At 39.6% G+C, this 19,299-nt stretch overlaps 1 protein-coding gene across 36 annotated transcripts in view; it reads right to left on the reverse strand.

The window, feature by feature from the left end:
* Positions 1-19,299, reverse strand: part of LOC309506206 (NACHT, LRR and PYD domains-containing protein 3-like) — a 231,371-nt gene that overhangs the window by 89,298 nt on the left and 122,774 nt on the right. For 25 of the 36 annotated variants that reach the window (XM_082179880.1, XM_082179905.1, XM_082179873.1 and 22 more), the window contains 2 exons: positions 10,775-10,948; positions 3,308-3,481 (listed from right to left, as the gene is read on the reverse strand). The exons of 4 other annotated variants lie outside the window; for them this stretch is intronic. In XM_082179880.1, the coding sequence (XP_082036006.1) occupies positions 3,308-3,481; positions 10,775-10,948 (348 nt within the window). Of the gene's footprint in view, positions 1-3,307; positions 3,482-10,774; positions 10,949-16,012; positions 16,187-17,236; positions 17,309-19,299 lie in introns of all 36 variants that reach the window. 7 more of the 36 variants (XM_082179874.1, XM_082179904.1, XM_082179896.1 and 4 more) reach the window with 2 other exon arrangements.

Consider the following 19,299-nt stretch of genomic DNA (forward strand, 5'->3'; position numbering starts at 1 on the left):
TATTAGTGTTACTCGATCTTATGGCTCGTTTCCACTGAGCGGTACGGTACGGTACGGAACGGTACGCATTTATTTGCGTTTCCACTATCAAAAGTTGTGAATGGTACCAAAATGCCGAACCGTACCGTACCACTTTTTGGGTACCCTTCCGTTGTGGTACCTAGCACAGTGGTACGGTACTAAAAGGTGGAGCTAGACTCACTGCAGGACGTTGATTGGTTGACAGAGAATCGTCACTTGCGCGTGCTACAAGTGGAATGTCAACATAAGAAGTGCCATTTTTTAATATAGAGTTTAATATAATACTACTGTTACTGTGTCACGAAATGTAATTTTAAGAGATTTTCAGGCGAGAATGTAGTTGTTTAAAGCTCAAATCTGTAGTTTATTTATAAAGATTTATGAAAATTTGAGATCCGTGCAATCACCGGGCGCTCGGCGCTCATGTACCCCGCCTGGAACAGCCTTTCCTCGGCTGGTCCTTCTGACGTTTGCCGCTGAATCTGACGTCTCTGTAGTGGTTAAACATGAGATATAATTCGTCTTGTGTAGACCTAACCGGCGATCTTTGGTCTTGTGAATCTATAATTTGTTCCCTGGCCGAACTGAGGGCTAAGTGAAATTTCATAACTTTATATTTAGGCTATGTATGTAACTTTACCGTTGTATCGACTAGAGTGCTGACTTTGTATGTTTGACTGAATTGTTTGCTTTATTTCTTATTGTTTAGCTTCTTGTACTTTTTACTTATACTTTTATAATGGCTATTATTGATAAAACTGAAATTTAACAAAAAGAGACCGGGTTTAGTTTTGTAATTTTTGATTTTATTACAGTGATCCAGATTCTATTTATTGGACAAAAAACGTCCTCACGTAATAACCTAGAATACTGTCTAACACTTGATGTCTTCGTCATCGGTTAGGAATCTGGGTGTGCTCTTTGATACCAATCTTTCATTTGAAAGTCACGTGTCTAGTATCTGTAAAACTGCATTTTTCCATCTTAAAAATATATCTAAATTACGCCATATGCTCTCATTTACAAATGCGGAACAATTAGTTCATGCGTTCATGACCTCAAGGCTAGATTATTGTAATGCTCTACTGGGTGGTTGCCCTGCATGCTTAATAAACAAACTACAGCTAGTTCAAAACGCAGCAGCTCGAGTTCTTACCAGAACCAGGAAGTATGACCATATTAGCCCGGTTCTGTCAACACTGCACTGGCTCCCTATTAAACATCGCATAAATTTTAAAATATTGCTGATCACTTACAAAGCACTAAATGGTTTAGCTCCACAGTACTTGAGCGAGCTCTTAACGCATTATAGTCCTTCACATCTATTGCGATCTCAAAATTCCGTCCAGTTAATAATACCTAGAATATCAAAATCGACTGCTGGCGTTAAATCCTTTTCCTTTTTAGCACCAAAACTTTGGAACAGTCTTCCTGACATTGTCCGGGAAGCAGACACTCTGTCAGTTCAAAGCTAGACTAAAGACACATCTCTTTGACCTAGCATTCACATAATACATTATAGACTTCTATAATTCAATGTTAGGCTGCATAGATTAGGTCAGCTGGAACCGGGAACACTTCCCCTAAATCCTGATGTACTCGTTACATCATAAGAAGAATGGCATCTATGCTAATTTTTGTGTCTTTGTTTATCCCAAGGTTTTCCCGCAGCCTGCCGGATCCAGGCCGTATCCAGATCTGATGAAGGACCTACGCCTGGACCCGATGACAACGCAGTGCTGAAGTGCCAACTAGTCTCTCCCTATGGAGGATCCTTTTACCACTCTACAGATAAAGCGTCGTCAGGAAACTCAATTCGCGTATCTACGCGATCTTTTTATCTATTGATAAAATAAAATAAAATTCTGTATAAAAAATTATAAGGAAACACCAGTACTTTGTTTAGGCTTGGTCTGTAAGGAATTCCAAACCTAGTGCGCACATATATTCAAACGCACATAACTATAGAACCAATTCTTAATGCGCATGTGAACACCATCAGCGTTTCTCACAGGTTCGCGTTTAAAGTCTGTGTAGAGAGAATGGTGTCGTCTTAGCGGCCCCTAATTTAATAACAAATGATCGTTGCGACGGAAGCGAATCAATCAAAACTAACTTTAGCTGGAAAATAACTTTATTAACCCTTTCGCACGTACGATCACACCGGTGTGATCAGTCTAAGCTGGTCCCTGGAGCGTACGATCACACCGGTGTGATTAGAACGGTCAGTGCATGACGTGATCAACTGCTAAATTCAAATGGGCTTTCGCGCGTTGGCTGGCGCTGAGCCAGAGATAGGCGCGCTCAGAGCTGTCATATATCACAACTTTTCAGTGTTTTCAACCACATAATGTTTATTTTAGGTTTCAGACATATAAGTACTAAAAAAACAATACATTTAGAGTTTATAAAATACACACTGATGTCAAAGGAAGAGGCAATAATAATCCTTTCCATTATAATTAGTTTTATTCATCAGATACACATTGTGTAAGTAACTTTAAAGTTTACACTATTCTTCTCCCAGTTCACCTGCCACTTACTTGTTTTATGTATTTCGGGAGAAGTGGATGAATTCACGTGTTGTAAGTCCAACAGATCCGATTCTCTGAACTGCGTCTGCGGCACAAACTAAGATGGCGGCGCCCATCGCGAATACAGCTGAACTAACGCGATCGTTATAAAGGTGTTTAAACAACAAAACACTTCCACTTGCATATATTTGACAATCGGAATATCAGATATTTCATGTCATATCTAACAAATTTGTGAATATTTTGAATAAAAAAGGAAAAATGACATAAAAGCAGATCGTCATTCATTCAGCTCTGTTGTTGCTGCGGTGTGTCACGTGACAAGCAATGACGCGTCACCATGGAAACCATAAAGTGACACATTCTAAATAACGGTCGCCTTGAAAAACTCACGCTGGGGGGTCAGCCAGAATATTTTAAACTTACGTGTGAAAGGGTTAAAGAACCTCTATAAAGCCAAAACAATCTCTGTTACCTTAAATTATACGTTTATCTCTGTAAAGCTGCTTTGAAACAATCTACATTGTTAAAAGCGCTATATAAATGAAGATGACTTGACTTGACTTGACATGAAGACCTGATGGTCGAAACATTGTGCTTTTAATAAATTTATCTTGAGTAGCATGCAGTGTGCGGACTTCACTTTTCTTTTTTTGTTTATGTTATTTTGATGTCCTGCACCTGAGCCCAATCTGGGTGTTTGGGATGTGCATACCAGTTTTGTATTTTTTATTCTTTAGAGATTATCTTACCCCAGTATCTCCAGTTTAAAGTGAGGATTCGCCAGTACAGCAGAAAACTGCTTCACTCCTGAGTCTCCTAGTTTATTCGTAGACAGAAGCAGTTCTCTAAGATGTGAGGGATTTGATCTCAGAGCTGAAGCCAGAGCAGCACAACCTTCATCTGTGACACCACAGTTACTCACCCTGTAGAGGACAATGACACACATTAAGCCTATATCCAAAGATAAACGTAACACTTAAAGAATAAATAACATAATGCTGTCAATATGAAATATATACAAATACTCATTAGTTCACTTTGTTAAAATACATCAGTTAGGATTAGGGAATAGAAGATACAGTTTGTACAGTATAAAAATCATTATTTCTATGGAAAGTACTGCTATTTAACTGTTTTTTTATTTATTCATGATTTTAAAATATCCATCCATCTTCTTCCGCTTATCCGGGGCCGGGTCGCGGGGGCAGCAGTCTAAGCAGAGACGCCCAGACTTCCCTCTCCCTAAACACTTCCTCCATTCTCATCCCAGCCGCTTCACACTTGGCTGCAAACCATCCCAGTGCACGCTGAAGGTCCTGGTCTGATGAGGCCAACATGACAACATCATCCGCAAAAAGCAGAGATGAAATCGTGTGGTCCCCAAACCGGACACCCTCCGGCCCCTGACTGCGCCTATAAATTCTGTCCATAAAAATTATGAACAGAACCGGTGACAAAGGGCAGCCCTGCCGGAGTCCAACATGCACCGGTGAACAAGTCATACTTCCAGTCTGCAATGCGAACCAAGCTCCTGCTCCGGTCGTACAGGGAACAGACAGCCCTTCGCAGAGGGCCCCGGACCCCTTACTCCCAGAGCACCCTGCACTGGACGCCACGAAGCGAATCCCCTGGAGAGGGTATAGAGCTATTCCAGTGTTCCACGACTGGGACGATCCTCCTGAGTCCAAGGTTCTACTATTGGCCGAATTCTCCTCTCCAGTACCCTTGCATAGACTTTCCTGGGGAGGCTGAGAAGTGTAATCCCCCTGTAGTTGGAACACACCCTCCGGTCCCCCTTCTTGAAAAGAGGGACCACCAGCCCGGTGGTACTGTCCCCAACTGCCACGCGATGTTGCAGAAGCGTGCCAGCCAAGACACCCCCACAACATCCAGAGACTTGAAGTACTCAGGGCAGATCTTATCCACCCAAGGTGCCTTGCCACCGAGGAGCTTCTTGACTTCCTCTGTGACTTCAACTTGGGTAATGGACGAGTCCACCTCCGAGCCCTCTGCCTCTGCTACCTCAATGAAAAACGTGTCGGTGGGAAAGTATTCTTTCCACCGTCCGACGATATCCCCAGTTGAGGTCAACAGCTGCCCACCTCCACTGTAAACAGTGTTGGTAGGGCACTGCTTCCCCCTCCTGAGGTGCCGGATGGTTTGAATCAGACAGAATCTCTTCAAGGCCAACTGATAGTCCTTCTCCATGGCCTCACCGAACTCCTCCGAGCCCCGATTTTTTGCCTCCACAACCACCCAGGCTGCAGTCCGCTTGGCATTCCGGTACCCGTCAGCTGCCTCAGGAGTCCCACAAGTCAGCCAGGCCTGATAGGACTCCTTCAGCTTGACAGCATCCCTTGCTTCCGGTCTGGTGTCCACCATCGAGGTCGGGGATTGCCGCATTGACAGGCACCGGAGACCTTACGGCTACAGCTCCTAGCGGCCCTTGACAATGGAGGTGGAGAACATGGTCCACATGGACTCAATATCTCCAGACTCCCTTGGGATCCGGTCGAAGTTCTGCCAGAGGTGGGGGTTGAAGATCTCTCTGACAGAGGACTCAGCCAAACGTTCCTGGCCCCTACCCGAAATCATTTAACCCGACCCGACCCGACCATTACGGTTAAGCCCGAACCCGATCCGAACCCGAGGTCCGTTTCTCACAGAAATACCTTTTTTTTGTTGCAATAAGCTATATTTTATGATTGCTTGCAGCGATAATTAAACATATATACACACATATACACATATATAAACACCATTTCACCAAGGCACAGCGGCCACCTCAGCAGTCAGCACAAAAAAAAAAAAAAAAAATAGAAAAAGCACAGACTTACTAATTACAAAACTTTGATGTGGTTGAACAGGTGAAACAGTCACAAATTCCTCTGGAACTCAAACATAAAACTTGCACAACTATTTACACAAATATATCCTTCTCAGTACGATTTTTAAGAGAACAGCATCGACAGTTGATGGTTTCAGCGCATCCTCCTCTGATTGCGGTGTTGTGACTGAAATAGTGCGCATGGGCGCACATGCGCAAAACAGTTTTGTAAAATGATCTATGATAAAATAAAAATGATTCATATATAATTTTACAAAATGGTTTTGCGCATGTGCTCCCGCGCGCACTATTTCGGTCACAACACAGCAATCAGAGGCGCACTGAAACTGCGCACGTACTTTCTCTCTTGCGTGCTCATATTTACGATCACAACAGGACAAGCACACAGCACGCAAACTATATGTATAGCCTATATAATTTTTCTTACTTACAAACCCGAACCCGAGGCTATTCATTAACCCCCTGAGGTCTACGGTATCGCCGGCGATACCAGCTCGCTTTTTTTTTATTAGTGTAAAAGAAACTCATAAATACTCTGTTGACTTTGATTTTCCATAGGAGTTTCATACATCAATCGATTCTGTTAAATGTGTATTATTTTTGTGTATACTCACAATAAAAACAAAGTGTTGTGCTTTTTGCCAAATAAAGAAAAATAAACACGAAGCGAGTTCTGCCTTCTCTCTGCCAGTGAAGTCCATTCTGAAACGCGTCCGAAAATTAACAATAACTCAGCGAATACTCAGTCAAACAGACATACAGGCACACAGGCATGAAGCTTGAATTATCTTCTTTTAAATGAAGTAATTTATATAAAAAGCTAATATTCTCATCTTGTGAAATCTGTATTAAAAGAGAGCGATTCCAGTCGAGCTCATCTCATCTCATTACGTTATAATCGGCCCCGCCCACGGAGAGCGCGCGCTATTCAAACGCAAATGGCTGAGGCAATCCTGTGAACGCCCCCATCAGCTCGAGAAAACACACAAGTTTATTTAGATTGTTTACACCGTCTTGCAGCGCTGTGAGGAATAATACTAATGGAAAATGTCCCTCAGAAGTGCGGTTATATCGAGGAGCGAGCTGAGGAATACTAGTAAGTTTTTTCCTTCTCACGTGAATTTCTTCACGTGGGTTTCTGTTTATGAATGAATGAACGGCACAGATGCGCGCTGTTTACCACAGCTGGCAAAGACAGTTTAAATTTAAATCGCGTGTGTGAATGAATGATGATGTTTTAGCAAACTGCATTGCTATACTGAGATAAGTAAACATCGACTGAATGTTGAAATAAAATGTAGGCTATTTGTATAAGCAACGTATTAAACTGCAAAATTAACAATATGCCCTAATATTTCATGAAAACAACGTTACAGTCAGACGAAATATGAAAGACAACATTTTGTTGACTAGATTTGGGTACAGTTTTTACTGTAGAATATACTGCCACATCAAATAAGCTTTTGTTTAGCAATTTCTATATATAAAATACTATTTTTGTCAAAAATAAAGTCATCAACTAAGATGTTAGCTGTGCCAATGTTGGTTATATTCAAACTAATGAATACATAGATAAAATGTAGGCCTATAGGCCTAATCATTTTTTTTACAAAGAAAGAGTACACTTGAAATATTGTTGAAATTGTAATTATTGTTGTAATTGTAACCGTTTTAATAAAATAGCAAAACATATTTACAAGATAGATGTAAGCAAAATCTTAAATGGTCAATATAAGTCTTCTTCTAAATATATCTTTTGTCATTGCATTGTGGCTCAGTCAGTGTCACACCTGAGTGAATGGCTAATTATGCAGAGTGGGTGTATTCTAAGGTGTAAACCACTCCTCGTTCACGCCCCCCTCGCATATTGGCTTTCCAAGCAAAACCTGTTTTACATCAATTTAAATCAATGTATGGTTTTATGTGAACGATAAAGCAAGACTATTTTCACATAATTTTGAAGAAAAAACTATAGGCGAGGACATCCATTAGTCAAAAGTCTTATTGCCACATATTTAGTATGTGTTTTGTGGCCTTATTTCAAAAACTTAAATTTTTAGTTTTTTCGATAACCACGCATAAACATTATTCTCTCAAAAATTAAAACATGTACATACATGTGGCTCACATATTATTGTAGTCCTGTTTGTGCTATATAGAGTGAATTTACACCTTTGCCATTAATATGTTTATAAGCAACTGAAAAAAGCACAAATGTCAGAGCATGTCAGAACACCCCCAGGGCCCAAAAAAACGCTCAGACTCCAGAGGGTTAAGCATTAAACCGAAACCGACCCGAAACCCGTGAGCAGACCTCTATCGGGTATTCTGCACTGCCGTTCGGCCCGTAGGCACACACGACAGTGAGAGACCTTTCCCCCGACCCAAAGGTGCAGGGAAGCAACTAGGGCTGAACGATTTTGGAAAATAATCTAATTGCGATTTAGTTTTACCAATATTGCAATTGCAATTTAGTAATTTTTTTAAGCTCTTTATCTTTCCTATTATTCAACAAAAACAAGCAATAAATCATTGTAAAATAGGGAAGGGAATCTTTAGGCACCTCATACTCCGATCTAATTTTTTTCTTAATAATTAATTGATCTTATTAATAAAACTTAAAATATTTAATTACATATGTAATTATAAGTAGGCCTACTTTTATAAATAATTACACATTAAAAAACTAAATTAATACAATTACATGTAAATAAGTTTAACTAATATAGCTTCAAAACAAATAACAAAGAGGGGAAAAAATATTACAAGCAATAAACAAAGTGCTTTCAGTATTTAAGAGTAGGCTGTCTGAACGTTTTCATTTCTTTTGAAATTATAAGATATGGTTTGTCCTGTCTGTTTAATAACTTAAGATATAACTGACTGTGTCACATTCATTTTGCGTCATAAAAGTATTTTGAGATGCAAGTACATTTAACTACGTAGACAGAGTCGCTCACAGCTGCATGCTCAAACGCTCTTCGCAAAGCGCGCGTGAGTATTTGAAATTGAAAGCAGCTTCTGTCAATGATTTTCATATTTTTAATATATAAGCCAATTGCATTCCAAAAGACATATGATGCCTTCGTAGAACATTTGTAAGTAAAATACCAGGCGAGACCACGCACTACAAAAGTAACATCAAGCAAACCGTGCGTATCTCATATCTTGTGCAATGAAGCACGCGAATGTTCTTGTAATTCGCTTCAACTTTTCCGAACTTTATGAAAGATTATTTTTTGGAAGGTTCGAGCGGTGTCGTGTGTGTGTGTGTGAGACAAAGGAATTAGAAGCAAGCAGAATACGGTTGTTTATAAAGCACACGTAGCATCATCACGTATCTGTGTTTAAAACTAAGCTCAGACATAAATCTGAAATTATCTTAATCGATACAGAATCATTGGAGAGAATCTATAACACAATATCACATAAATTAAACATAAACTGTTATTTCCTGTAGCCTATGCCAGGCCTAGGTAGCCCAATAATCCAGTGAGATTTGTGTATGCACAACGAGTCTGACAACAGCCGGTATGATCTGATCTCACCATCATCGAGTCTGTCTGTGATTACAAGAAGAAACAGAAAAAACTGAGACAGACTAAATCCAGAAGAACTGCAGGAACGTCTCCGAGATGCTTAAAGAAACCTTCCTGCAAAGCTACCTGAAAAACTATGTGCAAGTGTACCTGGACAAAAGCCGTTTTAAACGCAAAGGGTCGTTACACCCAATATTGATTTGAATTCGTTAATAGAAGTTAAATCATAAATAAATTAAATTTATGATTTTATTTTTGAAAGCATTCTCACTTTACAGCATTTTAACACAAGTGCCAGTACTTTTCACAGTACTGTAGCTTTGCTGATAGGTTTCTTCAAGCATCTTGGAGACATTCCCGCAGTTCTTCTGGATTTAGTCTGTCTCAGTTTTTTCTGTTTCTTCATGTAATCACAGACGGACTCGATGATGGTGAGATCAGATCATCCTGGCTGTTGTCAGATTCCTTGTGCATACAGAAATCTCACTGGATTATTACAATTAATGGCAAAAAGAATGTTTGGAAATGTAAACTGATATTTCCTACTGACACACTACAGCAAAATATATAAATAACTGACTTAAAAACATTTTTTGGGGGATGGGGGGATATTAACATGCCTAAGACTTTTGCACAGTACTGTATATATATATATATATATATATATACAGTATATATACACAATTATTTTTTTGGGCAAAAGCAGATAACTCCACATTTCATGTTTCAGAGTTAGCCAAGTAATTGCTATGATACATAATAAAACACTTGGTTAATCTTTGTAACGTTAATCTTCTCAGCTGACATAGACGCCTGTCAAACTTTGTTGTTGTGATTAACGTACACGCAATACAGAGAGCTTTTCCCTCACCACTAACGTGCTGTTTTAGCAAGATTCCGTGAAAAAGTTTCAGCTTTTATTTTCCTTTTACACCCCGAAGAAGATATCACGGGTTCATCAAGTTCGCTGAAATCCATCCTCGATCACTTTAAGTCAGCTTTGACGAAACTCCTCTCAGCTAGCGCGTCTTTTCAAAGTGACAAGCAAGCAGCCTTGTCACCTGACCTGAATACTGCGCTAAAACAGACTTTTCGGGGCTTGCCGTTTCTGCTGTAAAACATGAACTCGCGATGCCTTGACAGTGGAAAATACCAGCTTTTGTGAAAAAAGGGTTCAGTCAATCTTGTCAGGCGTCTATTTCAGCGGAGAAAAGTTACGTGAGGATGTGGAGTGTGTCAAAATAAAGGTACCGTATATCAATATTTTATGTGTGGTATCGATGCATCGAATCGTTAGACGTTTGATCGATGCATCGATCCATATCGATGTATTGTTACACCCCTAATATTAACTACAAATGATATACTATTATATAATATTCATGAACTATAAATAGTTTGCAAATGATTAAAAGGCGCTGTGTTACAGTAAACTTGTGATAAAGTGTTACCATTATTTCAAACTGGTAGACATTAAGTGTAATTGTTCCTTTTGTATGTGATGAAGTGATTCTTCTTTTTCAAAAATAACACAAAATAAACAAAGTAAAGATGAATTTGACTGTTGAAAAACTATATATATTTTTTGATTTCTATAGATATGGTGATATATTGTTATTGTGTGTTATTTTGGCCATCATAATCATGTAGTGATAAATCTGATATGGTGACAGTCCTGGTTCAGGTGAAACACACACCATTTCCCTCTTTTCAGCTGCACACACACATTTTGAGGAGACGCTTTTACAAGGGTCTGTTTGCACAAGCATTACAAGTCAAGTTGATTTATAACAAACATTTGTGAGTCTTTATGGTGAAGATGATCTTACCACAGTATCTCTAGTTTACAGTGAGGATTCGCCAGCACAGCAGAGATCAGCTTCACTCCTGAGTCTCCTACTTCATTCCCAGACAGATGCAGGTGTCTCAGGTGTGAGGGGTTTGATCTCAGAGCTGAAGCCAGAGCAGCACAACCTTCATCTGTGACACCACAATCACTAAACCTGTAGAGAACAATGACACACATTAAGCCTATATCCAAAGATAAACATAACACTTAAATAATAAATAACATAATGCTGTCAATATGAAATATATACAAATACTCATTAGTTCACTTTGTTAAAATACATCAGTTAGGATTAGGGAATAGAAGATACAGTTTGTACAGTATAAAAATCATTATTTCTATGGAAAGTCCCTATAAAACATGGAAACCCAATGTGTGTGTGTGTGCATGTGTGTGTGTGTGCTCAATGTATTTCTAAAAATTTTAAGGAACGTGTATGTGTGTTGTATCGAAGAAATGTGGCTGTATCGAAGAATGCTGAAAATCCCATGGACAGCCAAAACCACCAACACACAAGTTCTGCAAGACATGGGCACTGACAGGCAACTGCTGAAGACCATCATTAGCAGGAAGTGTCACTACTTAGGCCACATTGCCCGAAACGACCACAAATACCAGCTATTAAAGCAAATCCTGCAAGGAAAAATCGAAGGGAAAAAACGACCAGGACGGCCAAAAACGACATGGCTCAGTAACATCAAAACATGGCTACAATTAACAACAGCACAAACTCTACACGCCGTGCTAGACCGAGACCAATATCATCATGAAGTCGCACACGCCGTTAGGCAGCACTAAAGAAGAAGAAGTATGTGTGTTAAGGCTGTAAGAAATAAATCAATTCACCTAACTATGGTGATTTTTTTTTTGTTTATGATTTTAAAATAGATTTTTCTTATTCCAGAATTGATATTCATTCAAATTAAATTGCTTTATTTTTTTCCTTGCTTATAGACGAGATTGACAGAAGTTAGCCACTTTTGTTCCAACAGAGGATGAAATGTGTGGTTATCTATGAGTGTCGTAATATCCATTTCAAGTGGACGCATGGAAGCGACGTGAGACTGAATGCACTGAAAAGCCCTGGCACTACTCATATGCTGAGAGAGAGAGAGATAAGACAGTAGAGCTGCACCATTCATCTCTAAAATACTGTGATCACCATTCAAACACCCACATAATCTTCTTCAAATTCGTCTGTCTATTAAACATTCGACAAAATCATATCACAACATTCAAATCTGTGTTGGCGCTGCCGCTCACCCAGAGAGAGTTGTCATGAAACAGCTTCACAAAAGGTCTTTTAAACCTCATAATAGTATCATTATTTCTGTGATACAATAGTTCAAATTATCATAGAAGTACTGGGATAAAAGTTTAAAGTTCAAATATAAACACTGATGTCTACAGTAGCGCTCAAAATAGAGTAAATCAGCTTTTGATTGAAACTTGGCATTTAAAATAACGCATTTATCAATGACATTGTTTCACCACTAGGTGGCGACAAGTGACTTAAAATGTTTTATTTGTAATTGAATTAATAATTGAATAGAATGTAGTACTGTATGATGCTTCAGAAATAAAACTCAGAAAGATGCACTGCATTTTTGTAAATATGACTCATTTTATCCATCATGTACAGTCTGTATAAGTGTATGATTTAACTTTTTCTCATGGTCTAGGTGTATTGCCCCTGCCCTAGTGTGTGTGAATGTGTGTGTGTGTGTGTGTGAGTGAGTGTGTGTCTGTGTGTATGTGTGCTTCTCTGTGTGTGCTTCTCTCTCTCTCTCTCTGTGTGTGTGTGTGTGTTCTTAATATATTTGTAAACATTTAAAGGAACTCTTAATACTAATGTAATTAATGTAGAATAAAGTCTGTATTAAAGAACTTAATAATATTTTCTGATTTTCCGTGACCTAATCTAAACTGAGAACTATCTAGAGTTAATATGTTGTGAACAAAGCATTATCTAACTTTTTACAAAAGAGCTAATTAAACAATAACACTTTGTTAATTACAGTGACAATGAATGAAGAATGTCACTGTAGAAGAGTGTGTATGTGTGCTTCTCTGTGTGTGCTTCTCTCTCTCTCTCTCTCTCTCTCTCTCTGTGTGTGTGTGTGTTCTTAATGGCGGCAGTGGCTCAGTGGTTCATGTAGATTGTCTACAAACCGGAAGGTTGGTGGTTCAATCCCCGGTTCCACCTGACCAAGTGTCGAGGTGTCCTTGAGCAAGACACCTAACCCCAGCTGCTCCCGACGAGCTGGATCGCCTTGCATGGCTGACACCGCCGTCGGTGTATGAATGAGTGAGTGAATGGGTGAATGTGAGGCAATATTGTAAAGCGCTTTGGTGGCCATTGGGTCTGTGAAAGCGCTATATAAATGCAGTCCATTTACCATTTACCATTTAATATATTTGTAAACATTTAAAGGAACTGTAATTAATGACATTTTCTGATTTTCCGTGACCTAATCTAAACTGAGAACTATCTAGAGTTAATATGTTGTGAACAAAGCATTATCTAACTTTTTACAAAAGAGCTAATTAACCTCCTACGACCCCGTGTCCACATACGTGGACATCACATTTTTGGCTGTGTGCGGCATAATACTTAATTCTGTGTAACTGGAACATGTTTTTCACAAACGAGGACACTTATACTGCCATCTGGTGGTGTCAGGAGAGAAAAAAATGTAACATAAATAATGTCAAGATGGCGGAGAACACAGGCGAAATGTCACGCAGGCACATCAGACCAAAACGTCCACAAGGTAAAATTTTTTATAACATTTCATTGTTGATTCTTGTTCAGTTATGCATAATAGTGTTGTATGATTAAAATGGCATGCACATTTGACAAACTTTTGTAACAGGAAAGATTTACTAGGCTGCTAAATTTGATGTCCACATATGTGGACAATGGGACTTAACTTCGATGAAACTGTATAAGAATGCTTGCAAAAAAATTTAAATTTGTGGTTGCACTGAGCTTCGTGACGCACATTGACTCACACTCTCGAGCACACACACACTCGCGATCGCGCGCACACACACACACACTCTCTCTTGCTCACTCCCGATCGCGCGCGCGCACACACACACACACACACTCTCTCTCTTGCTCACTCGCGATCGCACACACACACACACTTGCTCACTCACTCGCGTACAGACACACACACACTCGCGATCGCACACACACACACACACACACTCTCTTGATCACTCGCGATCGCACACGCTCACTCACTCGCGCGCGCACGCGCACACACACACACACACACACACACACTCTTGCTCACTTTTTTTGGGGGATATTTTTTTTATTTTGATATAAATTTTGTTTTTCCATATCAATGTTCAGAAGTGGTGATCAGTTGACAGCTCCGCCCCTCTCTTTACCAGAGTGTCCAAGACATACGGCCGCAGGTCAGATGAAACGACCACAAAGTCGATCATCGGCCTCTGGCCTAGGGTGTCCTGGTGCCACCCCAGACAGCAACATAGTATCAGCCCAGATCTGGCCCAAATCTGGTTCATGTGGATTCCACATGGTCCAGATGTGGGCCGGATCTGGGCCGACACTATGTTGCTGTCTGGGACGTGCACTGATGGACACCCTTATGCTTGAACATGGTGTTCGTTATGGACAAGCTGTAACTAGCACAGAAGTCCAATGACAGAACACAGCTCGGGTTCAGATCAGGGGGGCCGTTCCTCCCAATCACGCCCCTCCAGGTGTCACTGTCGCTGCCCACAAGGGCGTTGAAGTCCCCAAGTAGAACGACGGAGTCCCCAGTCGGAGCACTTTCCAGCACCCCTCCAGGGTCCAGGGATGGGGTCGTCGAGGCCCCCGCCTTCGACTGCCGCCCGATCCTCTAAGCACCGGCCTCCTCCACATCATGAGGGGTCAGCTGAGGTTCCGGATGCCTCCTGGACACCTTTCCGGGAAGGTGTTCCGGGCACGTCCCACTGGGGAAGACCTAGGACACGCTGGAGGGACTATGTCATCCAGCTGGCCAGGGAACGCCTCGGTGTCCCCCCGGAAGAGCTGGAGGAAGTGTCTAGAGAGAGGGAAGTCTGGGCATCTCTGCTTAGACTGCTGCCCCTGCGACCCGGCCCCGGATAAGCGGAAGATGTATGTATGTATGTTCAGAAGTTATACAAGAGTAACAACGAAAAATGTTCAGGCACTGGCTGTAAATAAAAGAGATTTGCACTTTGTTACACAATGGTGTATTGATTTTTTTTCTGTGAATACAGACCCGGTGTCCACATATGTGGACATCAATTTTTTCAAAAAGTGCTTCATGTTCAAAGATAATATCTGGTTATTATATTTATTGGTCCCTCCTAACCCTAAAAAGCTAGAAGAAATCTAAAATGCACGCCAAACCAAAGCTCGGGTCTTAGGAGGTTAAACAATAACACTTTGTTAATTACAGTGACAATGAATGAAGAACTCACTATTTGAATATTGTCTCTTAATATATTAACTACAGCTTATATACTATTCATTAACTAGTTTGCAAATGATTTATAAGCTCTGTGTTACTGTATACTTGTGATAAAGTGTTACCATTATTTCAAACTGGTCACCATGAAGTGGAATTATTCCTATTGTATGTGATGGTGTGATTCTTCTTTTTCAAAAATAACAAAATAAAGTAAAGATGAATTTGACTGATAGCATTATTATTATTTTTTCCAAGGTTTCCCTTGACATGGCGATATATTGTTATTTGTGTGTTATTTTGGCCATGATAATCATGTAGTGATAAATCTGATATGGTGACAGTCCTGGTTCAGGTGAAACACACACCACTTCCCTCTTTTCAGCTACACACACACTTTTTGAGGCAATGCTCACGCTTTTACAAGGGTCTGTTTGCACAAGCATTACAAGGCAAGTTAATTTACACCAAACATTTGTGCTTCAAAAGAAACCCCTCTTCACTGTATCCTGCATCTGTTGTCTGGTATATTTAACACTTAGTTTTACTTTCTTTTGGGGGATAATAATATATTAAGATGTAAATATTCCTCTTCAGGGAGACTCCTCACCGCTGCCTTCTACCGCCGGCAGGATCTGACGGTTCAAGCAGGAATCTGTCGCTAAACCACCAGATGGGGCTTATGCCAAATATATATTGTATGAACTATCTACATATTAATCCTTATTCACTCAGAGTCTTTATGGTAGAGATGATCTTACCACAGTTTCTCCAGTTTACAGTGAGGATTCTCCAGTACAGCAGAGAGCAGCTTCACTCCTGAGTCTCCTAGATTATTCTCAGCCACATCCAGATATCTCAGGTGTGAGGGGTTTGATCTCAGAGCTGAAGCCAGAACAGCACAACCTTCATCTGTGACACCACAATCACTCATCCTGTGGAGAACAATGACACACTCTCTTAGATCAAAACAGAACTTTTTTTTTCTTAATTGTGTTTATAGTTTGTGCAATATCTCTTTTTTTAAACAATGAATTCAATATGTCAGCGAGTTTTCTAAGAGACTGTTATTCTAAAAGATTATGTCTCTATGGGAGAGAGAAAGTGTCAAAGGAGAGAGGACCCAAACGCAAGAGGTGCAAGTTAACGGAGTTTATTCAGTCATAAAATAACTTAGGCAGTCTGCCGTTCAATAAGGAAAATAACGGTTTTGATCGTGCCAGTGGATTTGCCAGTGAAGAAATCAGGAAGAAACAGTCTGTAAACTCAGGAATAGTCCTCAGTCATGGACAGAGATTTTGCACTGGCAGCAGACAGATGATGAAAAGCAAACAGCCCCAGTTTATCCCACAGCACCACAGATAGAGACCAGAGAGAAAGCAGGGTAATAGAACAGTGATTGCTCAGAAGAGAAACAACTCCACAAGGATGAAGTGGCTAGCAATAATCTGGCAAAGAAGCCTGAAACAACTAGACACTAAATAGCAAGAGAGATCAGAACAAAGGAGGAGCAGGTGCGATCTCAATCCGCGACCGCGCTGATTACGATTACGAACAGGTAGATAGGGTGCAGGAACGAATCAGGTGAGAGAGAGGGAGAGAGAGAAAAAAGAGGAGGAAAACAAACCTTCTTCATGACAGAAAGATTATATAAAAATGATACAATGGAATACATTTAATACATTTGTATTTTCCTTAAATATAAATGTATTAACATTTTAATTAAATTAAAATGAATATATAAAAAAGTCTAAATATATATGTTTATATACATACATTAAAAATACAGAAATAAAAAATAAAAAAAATTATCATACAAATATCATAAAAAATGGTTACATAGGTCATTAATCAGGTCAGATAGGTGGAGGGTTTAAAAGCTGAAGTGTGACACTCATATTATTTGTTAAACCATTCATTTATAATATTTAAGTAAGAAATTTAATAATGTTTTAACAGTGATGCTTGTTCCCAGTGTTACTTACCGAGCGTGTCTAGTTGCTGTAACCACAGGCATCAGCTTCTGAAGAACTTCATCTCCAGTGTTTTGCATGACACTAATTGAAAACAAATAAATAAGTGAATTATTAATGCTAATAATAATAATAAAAATAATAATTCATATCACAAGTAAACAATACATTATACCTTCCTAAATACCCTTTAATTAAACATTGCTTTATAAAGGACATGTGAAAAAGTGGAGGTGGGGGTGTATTTTTTAATATAAAAAAGTATTTTTGTACCTGCAAATTATTAGCAGAGTTTTTTTAGCACACAAGTTTGTTTGGTTGTTGTTTATTTACCTACTTGTTTATTTAATAATTTACTTTAATTATATAGTTTTATTGTCACAGGAAATGACACGCACGAAATTTGAATCATTGTCCAACATTTTGAGAGCAATTTGTGATAAAGAAAAATGATAATGAGACATTAATTTATATTCTTAATATTTCTCTTGTGGCCCATAGTGAAAAAATGCGTATATTCATGAATCAAGAAGTGTTTTGTGTTAAACAAGTTGTCTTTGAAATGAGAAGTAAGCTAATCTAATCTTATATCCTCACAGCGTGTCAGTTATGCGATATGAAATTATAGCAAGGCAAATTAACTGTAATATTAATTTAATGATAAAAGTAGCCTAATAATAATAACAACAATTAAAGCTGCAAGCAGCGATGAAAAGGGCCCTCGCACCCGTGCCACCGCCACCCGGCGCCTTTAGGAAAACAGAGCACGGTGGGCAGTATGTAAATATAGGAGGACTATGTTAAAGTAATTTGTATTTACCACACTTCCTGCTACCAGCAGGTGGCGCTATTACTATTACCGAATATGAGGATGGTCATGTGTTCAGGAAAGGACTCTTATCAAACATGTGAAGTTTGGGGCAGATTGGACATTGTATAGCTGAGTTACTGCAGGCTGTTTGTGGTTGCCTAGCAGCATCGGAACTGCAAGCAACTTTAATATAGAACTTATCTGATGATGCATATATCAAAGGCAGAAACTAGGTGTGCTCATCTACATTTGTCAGGCCGCCTAGGACACGCCATTCAACGAAAACTCAAGATATTCGCAATTGAACGTCTCAAAGGCATTAAGATTACACTCACCAAATTTGAAGAGGATCAGATCAAAACTGTAGGAGGAGTTTTGTTAAAGTACAACGTCTGGAAATGGCAAAAACTGCACAAAATCTGAGAGGAAGTTCAAAATAGCTGACTTCCTGTTGTGTTTAGGGCTACGCTCCAAGAGACGTTTTTGTAGGTATTGGGTCATTACATGTATGTACTGAATTTCATACCTGTACGTGAAATGTAGAGCCGGGGCAATAATGTAGGGGGCGCTATTGAGCCATTTTGCCCCACACATTTGTCAGGCCGCCGAGAGCACACCCTTCGACGAAAACTCTAGATCTCTGCAATTTAACGTTGCAAAGGCCTTAAGATTACATTAACCAAATTTGAAGAGGATCAGATCAAAACTGTAGGAGGAGTTTGTTAAAGTACAACGTTTGGAAATGGCAAAAACTGCACAAAATCTGAGAGGAAGTTCAAAATAGCTGTTCCTGTTGTGTTTAGGGCTACGCTCCAAGAGACTTTTTTGTAGGTATTGGGTCATTACATGTATCTACGTGAAACGTAGAGCCGGGGCAATAATGTAGGGGGGGGGCAATTGAGCCATATTGCCCCACCCAATTCTGAAACCCATATCACACGTAAATTTTCACCACTTCTGAAGCGTGTGCAAAGTTTCATGAGTTTTCGAGCTTGTTTAAGGCACTCAAAAAAGCGATTCACTTTGGAGAAGAAGAAGAAGAAGAAGAAGAAGAAACGGAGCAAAAATAATAAGATCCTCTCACCATCGGTGCACGGGCCCTAATAATTTAATATGCCCTGCGTGCCCGTCCGCTACGCCACTGTGAAGAGTATGTTATTTTGTATAAAGTATATTTTGGCCGTTACATTATTAGTACATTATTGTCCGTTTAGTGTTCAGTGATTAATTTGCACAGAAACAAAAGATAACATGTATGCCTTCA

The sequence above is a fragment of the Leuciscus leuciscus genome (genome assembly GCF_965113295.1).
Source record: "Leuciscus leuciscus genome assembly, chromosome: 9".
In the NCBI taxonomy this organism is placed as follows: domain Eukaryota; kingdom Metazoa; phylum Chordata; class Actinopteri; order Cypriniformes; family Leuciscidae; genus Leuciscus; species Leuciscus leuciscus.